Source organism: Lactuca virosa, chromosome 5 (genome assembly GCF_052849685.1).
Source record: "Lactuca virosa cultivar CGN04683 chromosome 5, Lactuca_virosa_CGN04683_v6, whole genome shotgun sequence".
In the NCBI taxonomy this organism is placed as follows: Eukaryota; Viridiplantae; Streptophyta; class Magnoliopsida; order Asterales; family Asteraceae; genus Lactuca; species Lactuca virosa.
In genome coordinates this window covers 266,479,826-266,500,289 of record NC_136430.1, presented here as the reverse complement: position 1 = coordinate 266,500,289, position 20,464 = coordinate 266,479,826, and the positions used below count along the sequence as shown (strand labels likewise).

At 31.3% G+C, this 20,464-nt stretch overlaps 1 protein-coding gene and 2 long non-coding RNA genes across 3 annotated transcripts; all 3 read right to left on the bottom strand.

Annotated features, from left to right (window-relative positions):
* Nucleotides 1-10,930: 10,930 nt before the first annotated feature.
* Nucleotides 10,931-11,478, bottom strand: LOC145112707 (RAF-like serine/threonine-protein kinase PRAF). Its single transcript, XM_079048843.1, has 2 exons — nt 11,013-11,478; nt 10,931-10,962 (listed from the first exon to the last, which is right to left on the bottom strand). The coding sequence occupies exons 1-2, from the start codon at nt 11,476-11,478 to the stop codon at nt 10,931-10,933; spliced, it is 498 nt and encodes a 165-aa protein (XP_078904969.1).
* A 100-nt stretch (nt 11,479-11,578) lies between these two features.
* On the bottom strand, nt 11,579-14,081 carry LOC145117480 (uncharacterized). Its single transcript, XR_013712683.1, has 3 exons — nt 13,919-14,081; nt 12,295-12,439; nt 11,579-12,074 (listed from the first exon to the last, which is right to left on the bottom strand). It is a non-coding gene; the product is annotated as an uncharacterized LOC145117480 (long non-coding RNA).
* Nucleotides 14,082-16,037: 1,956 nt separating this feature from the next.
* On the bottom strand, nt 16,038-17,059 carry LOC145116588 (uncharacterized). Its single transcript, XR_013712199.1, has 2 exons — nt 16,713-17,059; nt 16,038-16,317 (listed from the first exon to the last, which is right to left on the bottom strand). It is a non-coding gene; the product is annotated as an uncharacterized LOC145116588 (long non-coding RNA).
* Between the last annotated feature and the right edge of the window lie 3,405 nt (nt 17,060-20,464).

Here is a 20,464-nt window from a genome sequence, read left to right as displayed (position 1 = left end):
AACACTGCACCAAAAACCATAAAAATATAAATTACATGTTTGTGACATATAAAATCTATTACATATTCATTAATTTCGACACTTATAGTTGAAAACTTATAGCTTTAAATATTAAAGTTCCTGTCAAGTTGAGCTTCATCAGCTTCAACTATCTGCAACCATAAATGAAATAATTGTTAGAATCGAGTATATATACAATCAAATATTTGAAAATGAAAGCTATAAGTGACCATACATCAAAATAATGTATTATGTAATGTAATTGATCATACAAGATACAATGTAAACATTGACAAAAAATACTCTAAATCTAATAATCTTTCTTAGTACATACCGTTATTGCACATTAATAAGAATAATCAACATTGCTAACCAGGGCCGGCTCAACCAATTTGGGGGCTCAAAGTGACCCAAAAATTTGGGGCCCTTTGATATTTAGTATAGTTAATATTATTAATATTTAGTATAGTTAATGTTATAATCCTTCTCCTTTATCCGGGCTTGAGACCGACAATAATAAATTAAAAAGTTTATAAATGACGGAACATGAACACTATAACCAAAGGGGCCGGAATCAAAATTATATTTAAAGCTATATAAACAGGTTTAATAACATTTAAATCAAATTTAAAACGCCTCAATTAACCATTCCTATGAACAAGTTTAATAATTAGATTATATCTTTACACAATTTTCCAGGTGTATCATATAACATCGTTTTTACAATTTCATTATACAACTTGTTAAATTAATACAGTTTCTAGGATATATTTTGAATAGATTGAACATAGTTAATTAGAATAAAAAGGAAAACATACTAAACATGCTAAATTTTTAAATATTAAACACATAAAGGATAAAAGTAAAAAGTGACGACAAGCATATATTATTGTGCAGTGTGCACCATCAATCCATCAAGGAAATAATATCATATCTTTTCTTAAAATTTCTGATTTCTTTACACAAACACTATCCGACTGTAATAAAAAAGATACAAAATGGAAAAAAAGAAGTCTAGTGTAAACTTACAACTAATCAAGACTACAGAGGTGTAATGGAGAGGCCATAGTCCAACTGTGACGGAAGCAGGAGCCGTTTTTCTGTTTCTTTTATATCTTGATGGACGAAAGGTATTTAATTTTGGTAGAATATCTTATCTCCTTTGAATTAGGTTATTTAGGTATTTTGAAATTCTTGTTTTTATTTTGGTGGAGTCCCGTTCTTTTAAGTTTTTGTGATAGATGTCTTTCTCTTTGGGATTAACTCAATGTATAAACATGGTGGAGATTTTCAAGATAGTGAAAAAACAACACATGTTAACATATATTACCGTTTATGGAGAAGGCTTCAATGGAGAAGGAAGAAGACGAACAACAGATGGAACTTGGAAGGAGCCTTGTGCCGTGAATCAAAAGAAGAAGAAGAAGTATTTCAACAGTAGTTCACACTTCACAAAATCCGTATGCAGAATTGAAGAATGGAGAGGAAGAAGATCTAGCGTCGGTTTTTTTTGGTGTTGCGATTAGTTTAGGCACCTTAGCCGATTAGGGAATAGGGATATACATGGACCCCTTGGTTTGTGGGCCCTCTAGATGTGGGGGCCCTAAGCCCTAACTTTGTTTCAATCAACATAAGGCCGGCCCTGTTGCTAACAGAGACATCCAACCTTTTGTGTTTGATGGAAAAAAGATTTAAAAAAACTATAATAATGATCATATTCTAAAAACATATGATGTATACCATACACCTGAATTTACATATGGTAAATTTAAGAGCATCTAGTCTTTTCTTTAGCACAATCTTTTTTTGCAACTTAACAAGAGCATATTCAAACAAAACTATACTAAAAAGACATCTCCAATATTTTTATTTTCAACAAAAAAAACATGTTTTAACAAAACTTTGGTAAATATAATAAGAGTAGTAGTTAACATTACATTGTTTTACACCAATTGTGACTCATATTTTAAGAACTATACTCCTATTCTTAAAGAAGACTTTAGTCGTGGGAAAGAGAAATGATACATCAGACACTTTGTTCATTCAGGATTTTCATCAAACACATAGAATGCATGTATAGTTTAAGAGAATTTGCTCAAGAACAGTAACTGCTTTGTACATATATTAGTAGTTTTACAGAAAAATCGTTAAATGATCTCAATTGATGATCGATTTTTGATGAAGTTTATGAAAAATATCAAAGATTGTAACAGCTGAAATTGATGTCAATTAAAAGAAAACATCAAACCTTGAAACTCTGTAGAAAACGATATCAAATTGTTGATGAAGACAAGAATTTCTGAACATAAAGTGAAGTAATGATGAATTTTTTAAATCTTTGTCAAATCCATGTTGATTCGTGAATCTTAAAGTTGCAGAAGAAGATATGAAGTTATCATCGATTTTGAAATCTTCATGTAAAAGAGCTGAATTTATGATCAATTTGCTAAAATCTTCATGTAAAAGAGTTGAATTTATGATCGATTTGCTAGAAATTTCATCTTGATTGATTCCAAACTTATCATTAGATAAAATTGAGATTCTGTTTCATCAGATTGTTACAAATTGATGCTTGATTGTTGAAATCAATATCTATTTTTTATATGAAATGTGAATGAATCTAAATCTTGTTCTGTGAAAGATGTAATTCTCAATCTAGGGCTTCTATAAAACGAACAAGAATCTTATATGCTTATACATCTTGTCAGCATAATAAAAAAAATTGAACAGTGACTAAACAACCCCTGATACTCTAATTAAGCCCCTTAATCAAAACTAATCAACACTAATCACGTTTTATTGAGAACCATTAGATCAGTTTTAATCAAGAGCTGAAAATTGGTCCCATTGTCTCATAAAATAATCATGGACTCAAATGAACCTCTATATATATATATATATATATATATATATATATATATATATATATATATATATATATATACTAGGCGAACGTCCGCACATTGCGCAGAAACACCTATATAGTTGAAGTTTTTACAAATATATGTTTTTTTAAATATAGCAATAACGTTGTTGTGAAATTTGATATAATAATTCGTATACTAATTGATATAATATATTGATTATTTTGAATTATATGATAATATATAGATCTATTATAACTGCATAATCTCAATCGTTTAAACGACTTCTATCCGCGAGTTACACATGAATAAAATTAAATATAATATATGGTTTAATGTTATTTATAGTTGCTGTTATTGTTAATTAATTTTTTAAAATTTATTTGCTTAATGTTTTACTTTCTATCATTATAATTATTTACAACATCAAACATTGTTTTTTGATTTTAAAGATAACAATTTAATCATTTATATAGAGTTGTTCTTAACTATTTTTATTGTAAGTTATTTTAAGCTACTTATTTGAAAACTTTTAACGATTATAAAAATATATTTAGGAAATAGTTTAGTTAAATTGAGATTACAGTTTAGTTTTTTGCATTTATCACTACAATTTATCACTTTTAACTATTTATAAAATATTCTTCGGTTTTTTAAGTGGAACTGAAATTTATATTTAAGTTGACATTATAATGTTATATTTAAATTAACAATTTAAGTATTTTGTCCATACTGTTCAAAAGTTGTAGCTTTAAACTGATAATGGTTTACATATAACAACATATTAAATCTAATAAATTAAGTATAATTTGTTAAAAGTTAAAGCCATAACTTTATAAGTAGAATTAAAGATATTATTTTAAAACTGAAATTTAGTATATATATGATTACACTTTAGGTTTGATATTTATTTAACCTTATTAACCAACTTATAATCATTATTAGAAAGACATTACAATTAATCACTTTTAACTATTTATAAAATATTCTTTGGGTTGTTTAAGTTCAACTTAAATTTATATTCAAGTTGACGCTGTAATGTTATATTCAAATTAATAATTTAAATATTTTATGCAAATTGTTCCAAAATTGTATCTTTAAAATGATAATGATTTACATCCAACAATATATTAAACTAATAAATTAAATATAATATGTTAAAAGTTAAAAAAACATAACTTTATAAGTAGAAGTAAAGATATTATTTTAATATTGAAATTTAGTTTATATATGATTACACTTTAGGTTTGATATTTATTTAACCTTATTAACCAACTTATAATTATTATTAGAAAGAAATTGAAAAGTAATGAGAGTTTCAAATGAATGTAGCTGAGAATTTCATGTATAAAATCAAATCATGTGATATATGTGTTTGTAAAGATAACAAGAGTATCATCAAAAGGGAGTTTAAATGAAAAACCGCACAAGTGGCATTCAGAATTATTTAAGATAATTGTAGCTTAGACCTTGTTCCAATACGGAATCAACATGTTATAGAGATAATTCGAATAATTGGAGGGTATTTCTGTCATTTTCTTTAATTTATCAAGTCAAATCCATGTTGGTTGTAGGTTGCATGATTTAGGATCATTTGTTACTTTTCCCCTCTTCCTTCTATTTTTAGAAACTAGGTTTAGGTGTCGTTTTAAGATATGTAATTTTCGTTTTAGACAGAGAATAAGATGTGAAGATTCCCCCTTTTTTCTTTCTCTTGTTGTAGTGGGTTTGTTGACAGAGGGCTGGTTCTAGCACTTTATATTAAAGAAACCATGTTCGCAGGTTGGTCCGTTGATAGAAAACTAAAAAGTAATTTAATTAATAGAAATAAGATAAATGCAAATTTATGAAAGTTAACGAAGTTGTAAGAGATGATAGATTGCAAATCATGAAGCATAAATAAAGGGATAAAAGGATAACTTGGAGTATAACACATTATTTATGAATGATGCAAGTTTCTAAAAACCGAGGGGCTAAATATGTAATTTCTAAAAACTAATTTAATAAAAGAAATTGAAAGTTTAGGTAGATTATAAAGCATGAATCATAAATGAGGGTATAAAAGTTTAAGTTGGAGTATAATCTATATTAATGCATACAACGTTATTTATGAAGGGTAGTAAAAAGTTTGCCAAACGTTGGAATCGAACCCGTGTTTAATTAAAAAGGATGAAACATTTCACCCAACCACCCCAAATGGCTTTTATAAATAACGTTGTATGCATTAAGGCGAAAATATCGACCAAGATTTGCTGAGATATACGCTTCGAAAACAAAAAAGATGGTCATACTACGCTTCACTATCCACTGTTATGCAAAAGCAAGTACACAACATTGGCCATAAAGACGAGAGCCTTTATGCAAGCTCAAGGTGTGTGAGATGTTGACCCTAAAAATTCTTGAGAAGTTGTTGAAGTCTGGAAAGATAAGATAACACTCATTGCTATCTACCACGGATTACCGAAAGATATGTTGTTGTCAATTGCATAGAAGAAAACGACAAATGATGCAAACATTGAAGGACGTATGTTGATCAGGACTACAAAGGTGCAGACATTGAAGGACGAATTTGAAGTGTTAAACATGAAGGACAGAAGGAGACAAAAACGATAAAATTATATGATGAGCAACATACGAGCCTTATGTGACAAGGTTGAAGAGACGTAAGTCGTCAAGAAAATACTTAGAGCTGTCCCAACCAAATTTCTACAAATTGCTTCAACGATCGACAATTTGGAGATCTGGAAATTATGATTGTAGAAGAAATCGTTTGGATATTAAAGACTCGTAAAGAAAGATTCAAGCAACACAACAATAATATGGAGCAACAGTTCATGCTCACGCATGAAGAATGTCTTGAAAGGTCAAAGCAAAGAGTTGAAGACTCGTGAGAGCTTGCAAGAGTCTAACTTGGTTCAAGCACATGAAGACAAAAAACCTACATTGCTATAAGGAAATCAATCGGTGTGTATTGGTGTGAAGAATTTGGTATCATTCAGATTAAGGGGAAGAATGTCAAGATAATTTGAATAGTTAAAGGGTATTTTCATCATTTTTATTGATCAGGTCAAAGTCATGTTGGTTGTACGTTGCACGAGTTTAGGAACATTTGTTACTTTCCGCTGTTTTCTTGGCTAGGTCTCTTTTATAAACTAGGTTTAGGTATCTTTTTGGAAATATTTAATTTCCATTTTAAGCAGAGAATAAGATGTGAAGATTTTCCCGTCTTCTTGCCCCCTTTTTTGTTTTCCTTCATCACACAACGAAGTGCTACTTTACTTTTTGCTATACTCTTCATGCTGCCTGTGTGTTTATTCAAAGAGGGTTGGTTCCAACACATGCTATACTAGCTATTGGGCAGCAAACGCATTCCTATTTTTATTTTTTAATTTTTAATTATTATTATTATTTTTTAAACAAAATCTAAAAAAATTATATATATATGACACGGACGGAAATTTTAACTCATTTTATTTATTTTTTTGAGTAATTTAGATTTCGGTCCCATGGTATACCACTTTTGCTTGGATATAGTACAAAGGTTTTGTAATTTGTTTCGTCATGCATTTTATCGCTAATCTTTTTCAAAATAATAAAAGTTCACACTACAACGTCAAAATAAACTATTTTAAATATTGCAAATGTTAAAGTGAGGGTGACTATTAGCTCCTTTAGTAAGAGACGTTAGGGTTTGCTTGTTGCTATATTTTGGTATCAACATTCAAATATAACAAAATAATACTGCTAAATGCAAGACATAGTAATGAGTTTTCATTTAGTTGTTTACAATAGCATCCTACTTTCATTCTTTATTACAATATTGTATTTTAATTTTTATCTCACTAGGACATTGTACTTTAAAAATCTATCAAGTATTATATTTTTAATTTTTTTCTTCATAGGACACTGTAGTTTGAAAATTTACTTTGTAATTGGATGATTAGATAATGTATGTATCCGATGTTGATTTTGATTCCATTTTGTTTAAATTCTAAAGTGGTTTTAAGGTACAAGTTCATATTCTAGAATCAATTTCACAATAAATCAAAAAAATAGCAACTTACAAACTCAAAAAGATTCCTAATGGCTAATTTTTATTCTATTCTAATCTCATCAATGAAATGTATAAGATAATTAATTAAGATCAAGGTTTAACTATCATTGACAATGACATGTTTAAATTACTCTCCGACAAAAAAAGAAAATAAAGAAAAGAGGGATAAACCATTAAATTAGCAACATGCTTTCATTTATTATCTATTCTAGCATCTATTTTTCTTTTGATAAAAATGAAAAAAATTCAAACCTTTTATTCTTATCGGTTTTATTATGGTAGGATTTCTGCAGAGCCACTGCCGCCTATTATTTCCATCAACATTCTTTATTTCTTTGTGTAAAATTGGGATCAAGTTCATCATTTGGAAGGTTCAAATTTCTTGGCTAATTTTTTGGGATGTGATCGATGGTTACATAAAATTAAGATTGATTAAGATAATCAGAACCTAAAACATAGAAGTGTTAATGATCAGGAAAACAAATAAACAGATGAATATAAGGGTGCTACATGTCTAAAAAAGTACTACTATTTTATTAGAGAGGATAGATATAGATTCGTGCTTCTATTTTTCTTATTAAGAGTACATTAATGACATCAAGAAATAAACCCAATTATAATACAACTATAACAAGATTTAATGCCAAAGAAAAATGAAAATTTCCAAACCTTTCATGCTTATAGGTTTCATTTCGATAAGGATTTCTTCAACTTTGCTAAAAACTGGGAAATTAAAAAAAAAATTAATTTTTACCGGAGATCAAGTCAATATGACATCAAGAAATAAACCCAATCATAGTAGAATTAACATGACTAAATGTCAAGTAAAAAAATCCAAACCTTTTATTTTTATAGATTTCGTTATCGTTGGATTTCTCCTGATTTCTCCTCTTTTCCAAAACCGTTGTTGCCATTATTCTCATCCACATTCTTTATTTGTGGTGTAAATTGGAATCAAATTCATCATTTGAAAATTCAAGCCATCTTTATTGCTAAATCTCCAACATAAATGCATAATGTGACATGTGGATGTTGTCATTAAAGAATGTGGAAAACCAAATTATAATATAAAAGTAAGAAAGAGTGTCTATCATTTAGGTGCTGTTTGTTTTTTTATAAAAACCTCTTCAAACCACTTATTGCTGCGCGGCGCAGCACACGCGCATCACTTTCCCTCTCGCAGCAGTTTGTTTTTTGGAAGACTTCAGACTACAAAACCTCTGCGCGTGTGCTGCGTGGCGCAGCACTTGACTTGCCTCTTCTAACCTCTTCAGCTTTCATTTTTTCCAAGTGTTTTTTTAAGAATTTTTGTATAACTTTTTTTTTAAACTTTTTTTTAAGCTTTGATTTTCTTAAATTTTTATTTACGGGTGTGATACAATTTATTTTTATAGTTTCCACGATTTTTTTTAACTTGATTTTTTTAATTTTTTTACCGTTTTATTAATAATATTTTCAATTTCAGTTGCATCTTTTTTAACGTGCGTAATTTTTTACGAACTTTGTAGATATCGTTTGCAATACTTTCTTAGTTTTTTTATTATTTCCTTTTTTAATGTTTTTTAAAATTAGTTTTTTTTCTAGAATAAAACTATTAGCTTCTTTTACATTTTTTTAAGTTTTTTTTTTAAAAAAAGTTTTATATTTTTGCTTTTTTACATGTTCTTTTTATTATTATTTCAATGTTTTAAGACTAGAATTATTAAATTTCGGTGTTGAGAACTATTTTCAGTTTACAAAATTAGTTTATTTAAATTTCAGTTTACTGCAGCAGTCTGCAGATGTTAAAAAACAAACATGCTTCTTATTATAGGCTGCAGCCGTTTGTTCCACCTCTTCTGCTACAGAGGATTGCAGAGGTGGTCCGCAGACTTCATGAATTTTCGCTTCGAAAAAACAAACAGCACCTTAGTTACTAACCTCCAAAAATAACTTCTTTATTGTTGCCATCAAATGAAAATAGTGAAGAAACCGATAAATTAAGGTGAAACTGATAATTTTTCTGGTGTGTTAACTACAACTATGCTCTTCCTGTAACTTTTTTGTTAAATCATCTCATGATTAAACATTATAACATTCAATATTACTAGTAAAAATGTATATATTTTCTGCATACCAAATAATATGTCATCAAATGACCCAACGGATTTGTTGCCTATAAAGCTATACTACCTAAATAAATTGGTAAATTACTAATATTTTCTGTGCCACCTCATTTCCTTTCGCTATTTAAAACCTAAAAAGGATCAGATTTCACTTCTTTTAATTTTTTTAAAGTTAAATTAAAATACTATAATGTAATAAATAAACGAAATTAATAGTAAAAGAAATCTTAACAAACACAAAGTTAATAAAAATAAAACTAATACATGAGAATAATTAAAACCACGTTATACTATTTTTTCCCATTAATGATCCTTTTAACACGCTCTCACTTTCACCGACAAATTCTTTCTATGGGGTATTTCACTCCACCAACACCACCTTTCACTTTCACTGCCACGTCATGCCTAGAGCATCACAATTCCATTCAACTCATGGAGAGTTGAATAAAATGCCAAATAGGAAAGAAAATCAGTTCAAAAAAAAAATAGGAGAGAAAATCGGTTAAAAAAAAAAATAGGAGAGAGAATGTATTTTTCAACTCAAATTTTAAAAAGTCAACAAAATTGCACTAGAAATTCATTGAACCCTTCAATGAAGATTGAACCTTATACTCTCTCTTCAATATTATAATCAAATTTAATCTATTCAACCCTTATTGCACTCTCATTGTAGATGCCTTAAGTATTTAGAGTTCCCTATTTTCTGTATGGATTAACAATGCATACGTTAATCATATACTACATAATGTGGATTTACTTTAGCTAAAATTTCCTTCACGGTCTCGGGAAGCACAAATGTGACAAATCCAAACAGTTATTTTGATGATACAAAATCCTCGCATCTTGAACCCGTCCAACATGCTTCAAAACATTAAAATTTTTATTCTTGAAAATATGATAATCAAAATCACACATTCACATCAATTTACGAATTACGATTTAACTATAAAGTAATTTGAAACATCTTCTTAAAAAGTACTATCATCTAGAAATGTCAATTATATTTTCAGTGAGCTTGAATTTGTATTCTTGAACCCGGTACAATCAATCACTCGACAAAGACCAAATTTGTGAAATTGTCTCGCATCATCAATGTGGTGTTTTTAAATATATAAGTCATGGGGCGTGTTTGACACGGAGCTTTTGGAAGCGTTTGGGAGCTTCTAGCTTTTAGCTTTTGACAAAACGCTCTAGTTTAAACAAAAAGCTTCGTTTGTCAGTACGATCGTTTAACTTTTAGTTTAAACAAAACGCTCCAAATCTAAAAGCTATTTCATGTAGCGTTTAACAAAACGCTACTGAGCTTTTGAAATCAATTTCCATAATTACCCTTAAAAATATATTTATATATTTATTTATTTTTAATCAATTGTCCTTTTATGTAATTTTATATATTTCAAAAGCTACCAGCTACTTTTACCAAACACTCATATAACAAATAAAAGCTACAGCTTCCCGCTACCAGCTACCAGCTACCCGCTACCAGCTAACCGCTACCCGCTTCCAGCTAACAGCTATTTTTGCCAAACACGCCCATGGTGTTTTTAAATAGAAAAAGTCTTATATATGTAGCATATAAACCCAAACATAACCCAACTTCATCCACAAACACAAACAGGTATACATTTTTTTCCTTACCCTTTCTCTTCTATATATATGCATTTCAACGAAAAATCCAACATGAAAACCCAGAAAACATTAAAGGAACAAATAATAGCTTACAGTTACAGCATATTCATATTTATGTTGTTGCTTTTTTCCAGATACAAAGGAAATCCAACATACAAAACTATAACTCTATAAGGTGAAGAATAATAAAAAAAGTGTAGTTTTTGCATAATAACGAGCAGCTTTTTGAGAATGGATAATGTATTTATGTAAAAACAAATATATTTACACCACTACAACTATGCACCATAGCCTTCAATTCCTATGTCATCTTCAATCAATAAAAAAGTAAAAAAAAAAACTAAAATCAATAAAACGAACATTCTTCTATCTTCCGGCTCAAGAAACCATCAACGTCTTCATCTACATGATAAAACTGAGGTGGTGTGTAATCGAAGAACTTCACGCTTGCCACCTTACTGCAGAAGTAATCATCAACAACTTCAGTTATCGGCGGTGGTAGAGGGTCGAGAATAGCTCTGATCTTCATGTCTTTACCAACCCAATCATATTCTTCCATAACGTAATTAAGATCTTCATCGGATGCAACTTGCACTAATAAGTAAAAATCGTCCATAGGCAACTTACACCTCAGGTTCATAGAAGGTCCACATACGTCCCACATCTTCACGATCAATTCTGTGTAAGTGATACTCTGATCCACAGTCATGATCTTGTTTGTGCCACCAATGTATTTGAGTTTGCCATCATTTGGACACACCTTGAACGTGCCACCATAACTATAATGGAATTTTATCTTCTTGCTGGAATCGGAAGGCACAGCCATGGCTAATTAAAGGTATTAACAATCAGGAAATGTTAATTAAGCAATCTGATGAACAAGAAGCAGAACGTACCACTACTAGAAAAAGGTTAATAGAGTACGGTTGAAATTATGAATATAGTACGTACATAGCAGACGTATTAGTAGAGGGGTGTATTAGATTACATGCATAATAAAGTACGGCTATTTAATCGTATTACATGTATCCTATACCATCCCATACAATCATCTAGTACGTCATATATACACATCTAATACACCAATAAATAACCGTACTTGATGTCTCAAGTATCATCTAATACGCCTTATATACACATCTAATACACCAATATACAACCGTACTTGATGTCTCACATCCCCATTCCTTCCAGCCCATTCTGGCTTTGCATTCCAGCCTTATTCTAGCCTTTCCAGCCCATTCTGGCTTTGCATTCCAGCCTTATTAATCAGCCAATTCCACTCCATGGATGCTGCGGAACACATGGATCACCATTCCAACTGAAACAAACTCAACTGTTAAATTTGATAGATATTCTTTGGAATGGTCTCTAATCAATGTCACACTTCTTTTTTTCTTTTCTGGACGATCCATTGTATGCCTACAAAAGCATAAACACTCATATAATTAATTCTAAGAGTCTCAAACACACAAAAAAAAAACAAAACAAAAAAAACAAAATTTTATATAAAATCGAAGATACCCAAGGTAAGTTTATGTTCTTTTCAAAGCAAATTCAATGCTTTATGTACTCTTGATTCATATATTAACTCAAATAATGTTTGTTAATATGTATATCAAATGCTAGTTAATATGTATACCTTGCTTCAAGATGTTTCGTTTTGGGTTTACCAACACTTCTTTTTCTGGTTTTTCTTTCTACCATACGGATCCTCCTACTCTTGGTTGTTTGCACTAGTACCTCATCCATATGTAATGGTAAATTTCTGATGTATAACCTCAGACCTGTTGATAAGAAAATAAGCATAAAAATGATCACAGAAAATGACGAGGGTAATGATATGTTAAAGATTATGACTTAATCCAACTAATGAGAAGATTATGACACTTTTTTTTATATATGAAATGAGAAGCAACTCTGATGTTCTGTATAATGTTTGTATAGAATGTTTTGGTAATTCAAGAATCCATGAAAGAATCTTGAAAAAGATGCATCACCTAATCTTTCCATATACAACATCCAAAACATAAAAAAATCATACCAAAAAAGTGTGATATAGTCATTTCATTTAGGATAGAGACCTTGATGGTTATATAACATAAAAATAAGGACCAAAATTATATTTGATGCAATTTATAATCAAATACAGCAATAAACAATTACATTTGATGGAAAAAAAAGAAATATGATGCAATTTATATTCAGCCCTTATTGATGGGTACTGCAAGAACGGTCAAATAAAGGAGGCGTTTTCACTTCATAATGAGATGGTTCAAATGTGTTTAACTCCAAATGTTGTAACTTATACTTCATTGGTTGATGGTTTATGCAAACAAGTGAAATCTACAAGGGTATGTTGGGAAAAGGAGTTTCCCCAAATACCAACACATATGATGTTCTAATAAGAGGACACCGCAAAGCAAGGAATATGAAGGAGGCATGGTTTTTGTATAAAGAAATGGTGGAGAAGGGATATGATCTCACAGTAAATGGTTATAATGCTCTCATCAAGGGGTTCATTAAAAGGAAAAGATATTTGGACGCAAAAAGTATGTTTGATGAAATGGAAAAAAAATTCCAAAAATACCCTTTGGACTTTTCTACAGTCAAAATCAAAAGCATGATATCGATATGATACAAGTTAAGCTTTCAACATGCATCCTCGTATAATGTAGAATTCCATTCAGGTGAAAAAGCACTTGTTTTCAAGAATATAAATAGTTCACTTGCAGCATGGAGAGGCATAAGCACGTTTGTAACAGAACTAGCAGTGATAACAGATTGATTATACCCATCCGTGGACCCCACTGACCTCCCACCTTCTGAGAAAAGATCACCAAACAAAGGTGTTCTAAAACACAATGCTGTTGCAGAAAATTGTGTGAACTAAGTGGAGAAACGCCTCCAGTAGCAACAATACAAGGCTTTCGATACTGAACTCAGTAGAAACATTGTTTGTGGCAAACTCGTATCTACTTGCAAACAAACTAGACAACACGTTGATAAATGATGCAAAAGATCCCAACAGCTTAGCATAATATTCAACATATCAAGGAGACAAGGAATATGAAGGAAACAAAATAGAGTCAATGATGTTTACAAACTATATGAATGGATGCTAATGCCACTCCAAAGATGTACAAAATAGAGTTGATGATGCTTTCTAGGGTTATCAACCATCAATATGAAGTAATATGTCGTACACAAAGAAGACATTGTCATAAACAAAACATTAATCAACTACACCGAAAGGCCGATCGTACCTGTAAACAATGTGAAAGAAGGAGGAGGCGGAAGCAGCTGTAGGCCGGAGTAGGAGACTTCGTATGTGTCGTCGACCGGAGACCGGCGGTGGAGGCGTCGTCGGCCGAAGGCGGAGGCGTCGTTGGCCAGAGGCGGAGGCGTCGTTGGCAGAAGGCTTCATCGTTCTCGTGATAAGCAAACAAGTATAAGCAAAAGTGAAGAATTGCAATTTTGACTTTTGGGTCAATTTTGTTAAGTTTGCAAATTCTTTTTACCCTTTTTTTCTTTTGTATTAGTATATCTTTTTTTTTCTTCAAGGAGCTCAAATGGTCTCCTTATTTTTACGGAAATTCTATTCCAGACAATAAAAACCCATAACTTTTATTTCGAGTGTATAATTATTTTGTTTTTTCATGTTTATTGTGATTTTTTTTCTATAATAGTTTAGTAATTAATTTAAACTTAAGAAACCCCCAACAAAATATTCTTAGTTTTCTATATAACTTTAAACATAACCATGTTTATAATTTCTCATTATTATTATTCGCAAGAAAACATGTCTAATTCTCAAGTATCTTCATGAACCATGACATGGACTCAAAATTTAATGGGCTTGATTATTGCAAGAAAAGATGTCCAATTCTGATGTAGCATAAGCAAGCAAATTGATTACCAAAAAGGCAAAAAAAGCTACCGATTCATTGGCTGATAATGTTGTCATGTTGTGACATAATTTTATGATATTTGCATACGTGATATGTATTTGTATCATTTACTCGAAGCAATTTTGTGTGTTTTGTTGGCGTAATTCAGGAAAAAGCCCACAGGGGCATTTTAGGAAAATTGCTTTTATTATGTTTGTTTCCCGGTTTTAGAGTATGACTTAAACTCTTTTTTCTTTTATTATAAATATGCTACATTATCACCAGTAAAATCAAAGTTTTTTCAGCAATAAAAGTTTTCTTTTCCACCAAGCAAAATCAAAAAATCTCATTTTTCTCTTCCCCTGTTATCACCAGTTGCTTGCTGTGTAGTTTTCTTTCCTTCTTTCCTTCCTGTTCTGTTTTGTTTTCTGTTCTTAGGCAACAAGGTTGCAGCAAGGTATCAGGTAGATACCTTACATGTCTAGTCTTTTGATTTACAAGTAGCTGGTTGACAGAATGACACACCAATCTAAGCAATTTAAGAAGCTTGGCTTGTAAAGTTTCTTTATAGTGGGGCCAACATATGAATATATCTTGTAATCAATTCATGCCCTATTATATTTAGCCATGTGTGACTTACTAACATTGTTAACTTAGCTACATAATTACAGATCCAAGAAAATGATGCATAAAGTATTGATAATAATATATTTAGTTTCTGCAATAGTCACTGAAGAATTAATGCATTGGTATGGACATACTGCATGAAACTATGAATGCCAAAAGATAATGCCTCATAATTTTTTCTTTTTCAATGGTCTACATATTTGTTCTTGAATTTCATATTGAAGACCATTTATGATTCTTGCTATCAATTCTCAGATGATAATGGTATGTCCTCATACATGACACTGCTCAATGGATCCTGAAAGCAAGAATTTTGGAAGAGGTAATCTTGAAGATCAAATACTTTCTTTTTTTCCACTTCCTATTCAGTTAAAACAATGTCAATAAAGGCCAAGAAGACATTGATACTATAATCACTACAACAAAAAATTCACAATAATGGAACAATTGTGAAACTTTGTTACTAATTAATAAAATTGTTTGTTACTTTATTACACAGGTAACTATCTGCATTGTGATGTGTTGGTAATCTAGGACCAAGGGAGCTCACTAACATCACAATCTGAAATTTCAGCTCATGTCAAGATTTATTTTTTTGGAGGATGGAATGGAAAAGGTAATGGAATGAGTTATTCCATTCCATTTCTTCCCTGATTCCATCATTACCAAAGACTGATTCCATCGAATTGCTATCACTATTTCGTTCTTTTTTATCATTCTCTTGTAATCTGTGTGTTTTCGTTCATTAATCCCAGAAGAATTGTTATCCCAGCAGTTTGTGGTGTTATTTTTATCTTGAGGGAATTTGAGTTCACAACAGTGTCACATAATTCACATTAATCTTGATGCAAAATACAACATGCAAAAGTTGTAATAAATGTTGATCTGTATCCAAATTCCACCATCAGTAGTAACCAACATGACCAAAAGTAAAATGACTATATCCAAACAACATTTATTTGTATGAACGATCTGGTATGTAATGACATATTTACCCCTGATTAAGTAACAAATGGTGATGTTGAACTACTCCATGACTCAAAATTCTATCAAAATTACTATAGACTGTTGATCCGGAATCCTCAAAGGAAGATATGCCAAAATGACCATATTGTCCTTTTTAATTCTCTAATCCTTCTTTGATGTACCTGAAAGAAAGTGAGCAAACCAAACCATGAATGAAAGGGCATTTTGGTCATTTGATCAACACTCAACTCAAGACATTTTTAATGAATCCATTAGTGGCATTACACTAGGAAAGTTTGATATTGGATAAACTGGCCAACAATGAGCTGACTTCTACAAGTTTTCACATGTCAATGGGGGCAAGAATTAAAAAAGGGAATGTGGTCTCTGTGAGTAAGAAGTTGATATATTGAAATTGATTAGTATGAACTTAGTACTCAAGGACTGTCAAGTAGTATTTGTCATTCCAATGTTCATGTTAATTACAATTGATTTTAACAAGAGGGTGTTTGAATTTTAAGATTCCAAGGTCATCTGGTTAAAATTAAACAATAAGTTTTCAAAATAGAGATCCTACCATTTGATTTTGCATCTCGATCACAGACGCTCCCTTATCCATCGTGAAACAGTTGTAGTTCCTTTGTATTTCTGCCTGTGTTTGTCTGTTGCAAAAACAGAAATCAAAGCTCTTGCCGTATGATGATGATGGTCCGGTGGTGGGTTGGTTGAATTATTGGAGGTGCGAGGCCAGGCTGGCCGGTGATGATGGTGTTGCGACAGGGGAGATAGAGATGAAGTACCGATTAGTGGTGTAGAGATGGAGGAAGGGTGGTGTTAAGGTGTTCGGTTGGGAGGAGAAGTGTGGGAGGAGGAAGCTGAGTACTTGTTCAGCGTATTCAATTTAGGTATTGAGCCGTACTTTATTTCAAAATGGGGCGTATTTTATTTAGGTATTTGATCTTGTTTCTAGTACAACTCATTAACCGTATTAGATGTTGTAATTGGGCGTATTATATTTATTTAGTCCTTTCTAATACGGTTTTTATTTACAACCGTATTACATGTGGGTATACTGTATAGCCTGTTTTCCAGTAGTGTACGTATATATATTTGTTGTACAAGTTTCCTTATTCTGATAGGAAAACTTTTCTTAAATCCTGATAGGTATCAACTATCGAGTGCTCCTCAAAATATGATTATAGACCGTTTGAAAATTAATGGGAGACATAGCCTTAGATTTCTCCAGAATTTGGCTTTTATCTTATACTTTGTATATAGTTATTTGTATAAAATTCAGTCTGTTATTATCTTAATTTTTAATCTTTATCGTTTATACTTATAATCTATAATAATTTCTAAAGAATATATTATTAAGTATCCGTAAATGTGTACGAAACTTTATGAACAAGAAATAATCTATTAGTAATTACAATGTATTTTACTATTTTATTTATTTAGTTTTTCAAAATTCTAAGTGACTTAATTTTAAACTTTTTTTAAATAAGTAATAATGTCTTTTTTCAAAAAAAGTTGAGAGACTTATTTGATAATTAATAAACATGTATTGTGTGGTTACATGTTTTTTTCTTAGTTCTTAATTATTCTAATATATTAAGTATTTTTAGTTTGGTTAATTAATTATCATTAAAATGCTTTGTTAGTGTTTAAGTATAAAATATAAGAGTATATATTGGCAAATTGTTTTAATTATGAAAAACACAAGAATTGAGATACTATTATATGAAATTATTTTTTAATAAATAACAGACGTGAATCATAAAGATTGTCCATTATTTAGATTGGAAAAAATATAATTACATATATTATAGGGTTGATGATGAATATGTAACTTTTGGCTATTTAGATACTAGCTAGGATCCAAATTCGATGACATATACATGTAACCGGGTAAAAATCTCTATAATATATAACCTAGCTTCCTAAGATATTTGACCATAACACTCTCGATGAGTATTGTCTAATAAGTTTGTGTTTTTTTTTTTTTTTTTTTTTTTCTGGAAACCATCTATAAAATGTTTACAAAAAGATCGAGGAAGGTTATTAAATTTTGTTGCCAGCCCCATGTAACATCTATTTTTTGAAGCTAGAAGTTTTGGACATTTTGATAAAAATAAAAAGTTTTTATTTTAAAATAAAATAAATTGAACCGAAATAAATAAATACATGGAAGTAAGTGATTTTGATTAATAACCCTCATAAACATTATTGCTAAGTCAAAAATAAATTACGATAGAGTTTGAGCGTCAAAAGAAAACTATTAGGCACTACAAGAACTTGAGTTTCAGCTACGGATTTAGAGAGAGATTTATTCTCTAGCAAATTTTAGGATTATAGGGAGAAAATTACGACGGATCTACGATGGTTTAAACAATTATTTTATTTATTCAACATATAGCATATTAGAGAGGGTTTAGTGAGGGATCAGCTACGGATCTCGCAAGTATTTATCGACACACCCTTATTCCTCGGCAATCGGTCGAAAACGAAAGCATTTGGCGAGGGTTAACGAGGGATAAAAAAATTGTCGACTTTTTCCCATTCGGTACGTCTTTAGGTAGAGAACGCCGACGGAGGGTACGCGCGTTAAGTTTTTTTTATCGACGATCTCTCGTTGAAATTGGTGCAATCCAATTCCAATTTCACGAAGTTTGTGTAAGTTTCATTCCCTCCCAAATCTGTTTTATCACTCCAACTGAACACACATGACTCTGGAGTTGCAGCATAACCTAATCTCTCCCTCCTTGTTCAAATAGATGATGACACCACTCACCATTGCAGCTTCCAATTCCGGCAACCTCCACATTTTTAAAGTCTAAAATTATTCTTTGTTAACTTCCGATTAATGTAAATCTCTTGATTTTGTTTGCTTTAGTCGCGTATTAGGTTAGATTTGGTTCAGTTTCACAATATATTACATTTGGGTTTAATGTCTCCATTTTTCCTTTTTTCAATCATCATTCTTCTTATATCTCAACATTATATGCACGAATCACCTTGAAGCTTTCTGGTTATTGTCTATCATAGCCATATGAAATGCCTTCTTTATTAACAAGTTAATTTCTGGTCTGCCATCGATTGCATCATGTAATTAATTGTAACGTCCGTGTTTCGGGGCTAAGCATTAGTAGATGATGTAATAGTCTAGGTCAACTATTGTAACTCTTTTGAAGCAATAAAGATGAATTATTTGAGTATTACGTGAATTATGTGAATTTATGTGCTTTATACTTAATTATAAAGATATAATAAAAATAAGCGTCAAAATTAAAGTGAGAGATAAACCCGATATCTTTACATAAAGTTTTAGTGGTCGAAACAAGGATTCCGGATATATAAAGAACGCCGAAATCCGAGTTATAACGAAGAAGTTATGACCCGTCGAAGTTTCGCGACGGAACCGGCACGACACCGGGAAGCGTAAATAGTGAATTTACGATACAAGACTTTTGGGCCTTAGTAATCTAAATGAAAGTTGTAGTATACGTTAAACCGAGAACATACAAAAAAGAACGCCCAAATCTGACTTCGTATGAGGAAGTTATGATTTTTCTAAGATTCGGCTTAGCAGTGCACGGCTCGAAACTCGAATTTTAGTTCGAGCGGTTTTGGCCTACACGACCTAAATGAGAGTTGAAGATCTCATTAATAGGAACTCAACAGTAAAAAGACAGACTAAAACGGAGTCTGTATGTAGAAGTTATGAATTTTACGTAGTCATTTAACAGTATAATCTTCTCATACAGTTAAATTTAAAATCGGTAGAGAATTAGCCGACGGAGTCAAAAGGAAAGTTGTAGATCTTATTTTTACCTACGCGTGGATATAAAGAACGTCGAAAACGGAGCTCGTATGCGAAAGTTATGAATTTTTGAAAATCGGCTGATTTCCACCCTGTGTGCGATGCCACATGTCAGCGCCAGGCTGTAGCCAGCTGGCTCACGACGTGAGCACCCTTTCTCACAATGTGAATCGGCCCAGACAGCCTATAAATAGAGGCGTAAATCACCCCAAAACACACACCTTTCATCCCCTTTCTCTCCCATTACCCCCAAAACCTCTCTTCCATTCCCTAGTACTTCCTAAGTGCTAGAAGCGAGTCCTGGAGAGCCCGAAGGCTCCAAGAAAAAGAGTTTTTCGGTTTGAAACTCTGCCCGCGCGGAGCCCGGTTTTCAAGCAAACTTCCTGGTTTCGTCAAAGAAGATTATTTTTAGAAGCGAGGTGCTGTCCAAATCACTCTGTATCACGTGAGTGTATAGTCACTTTCATCTTACACATAGATATGAAGTATTGTATATAAATTATGTGCTA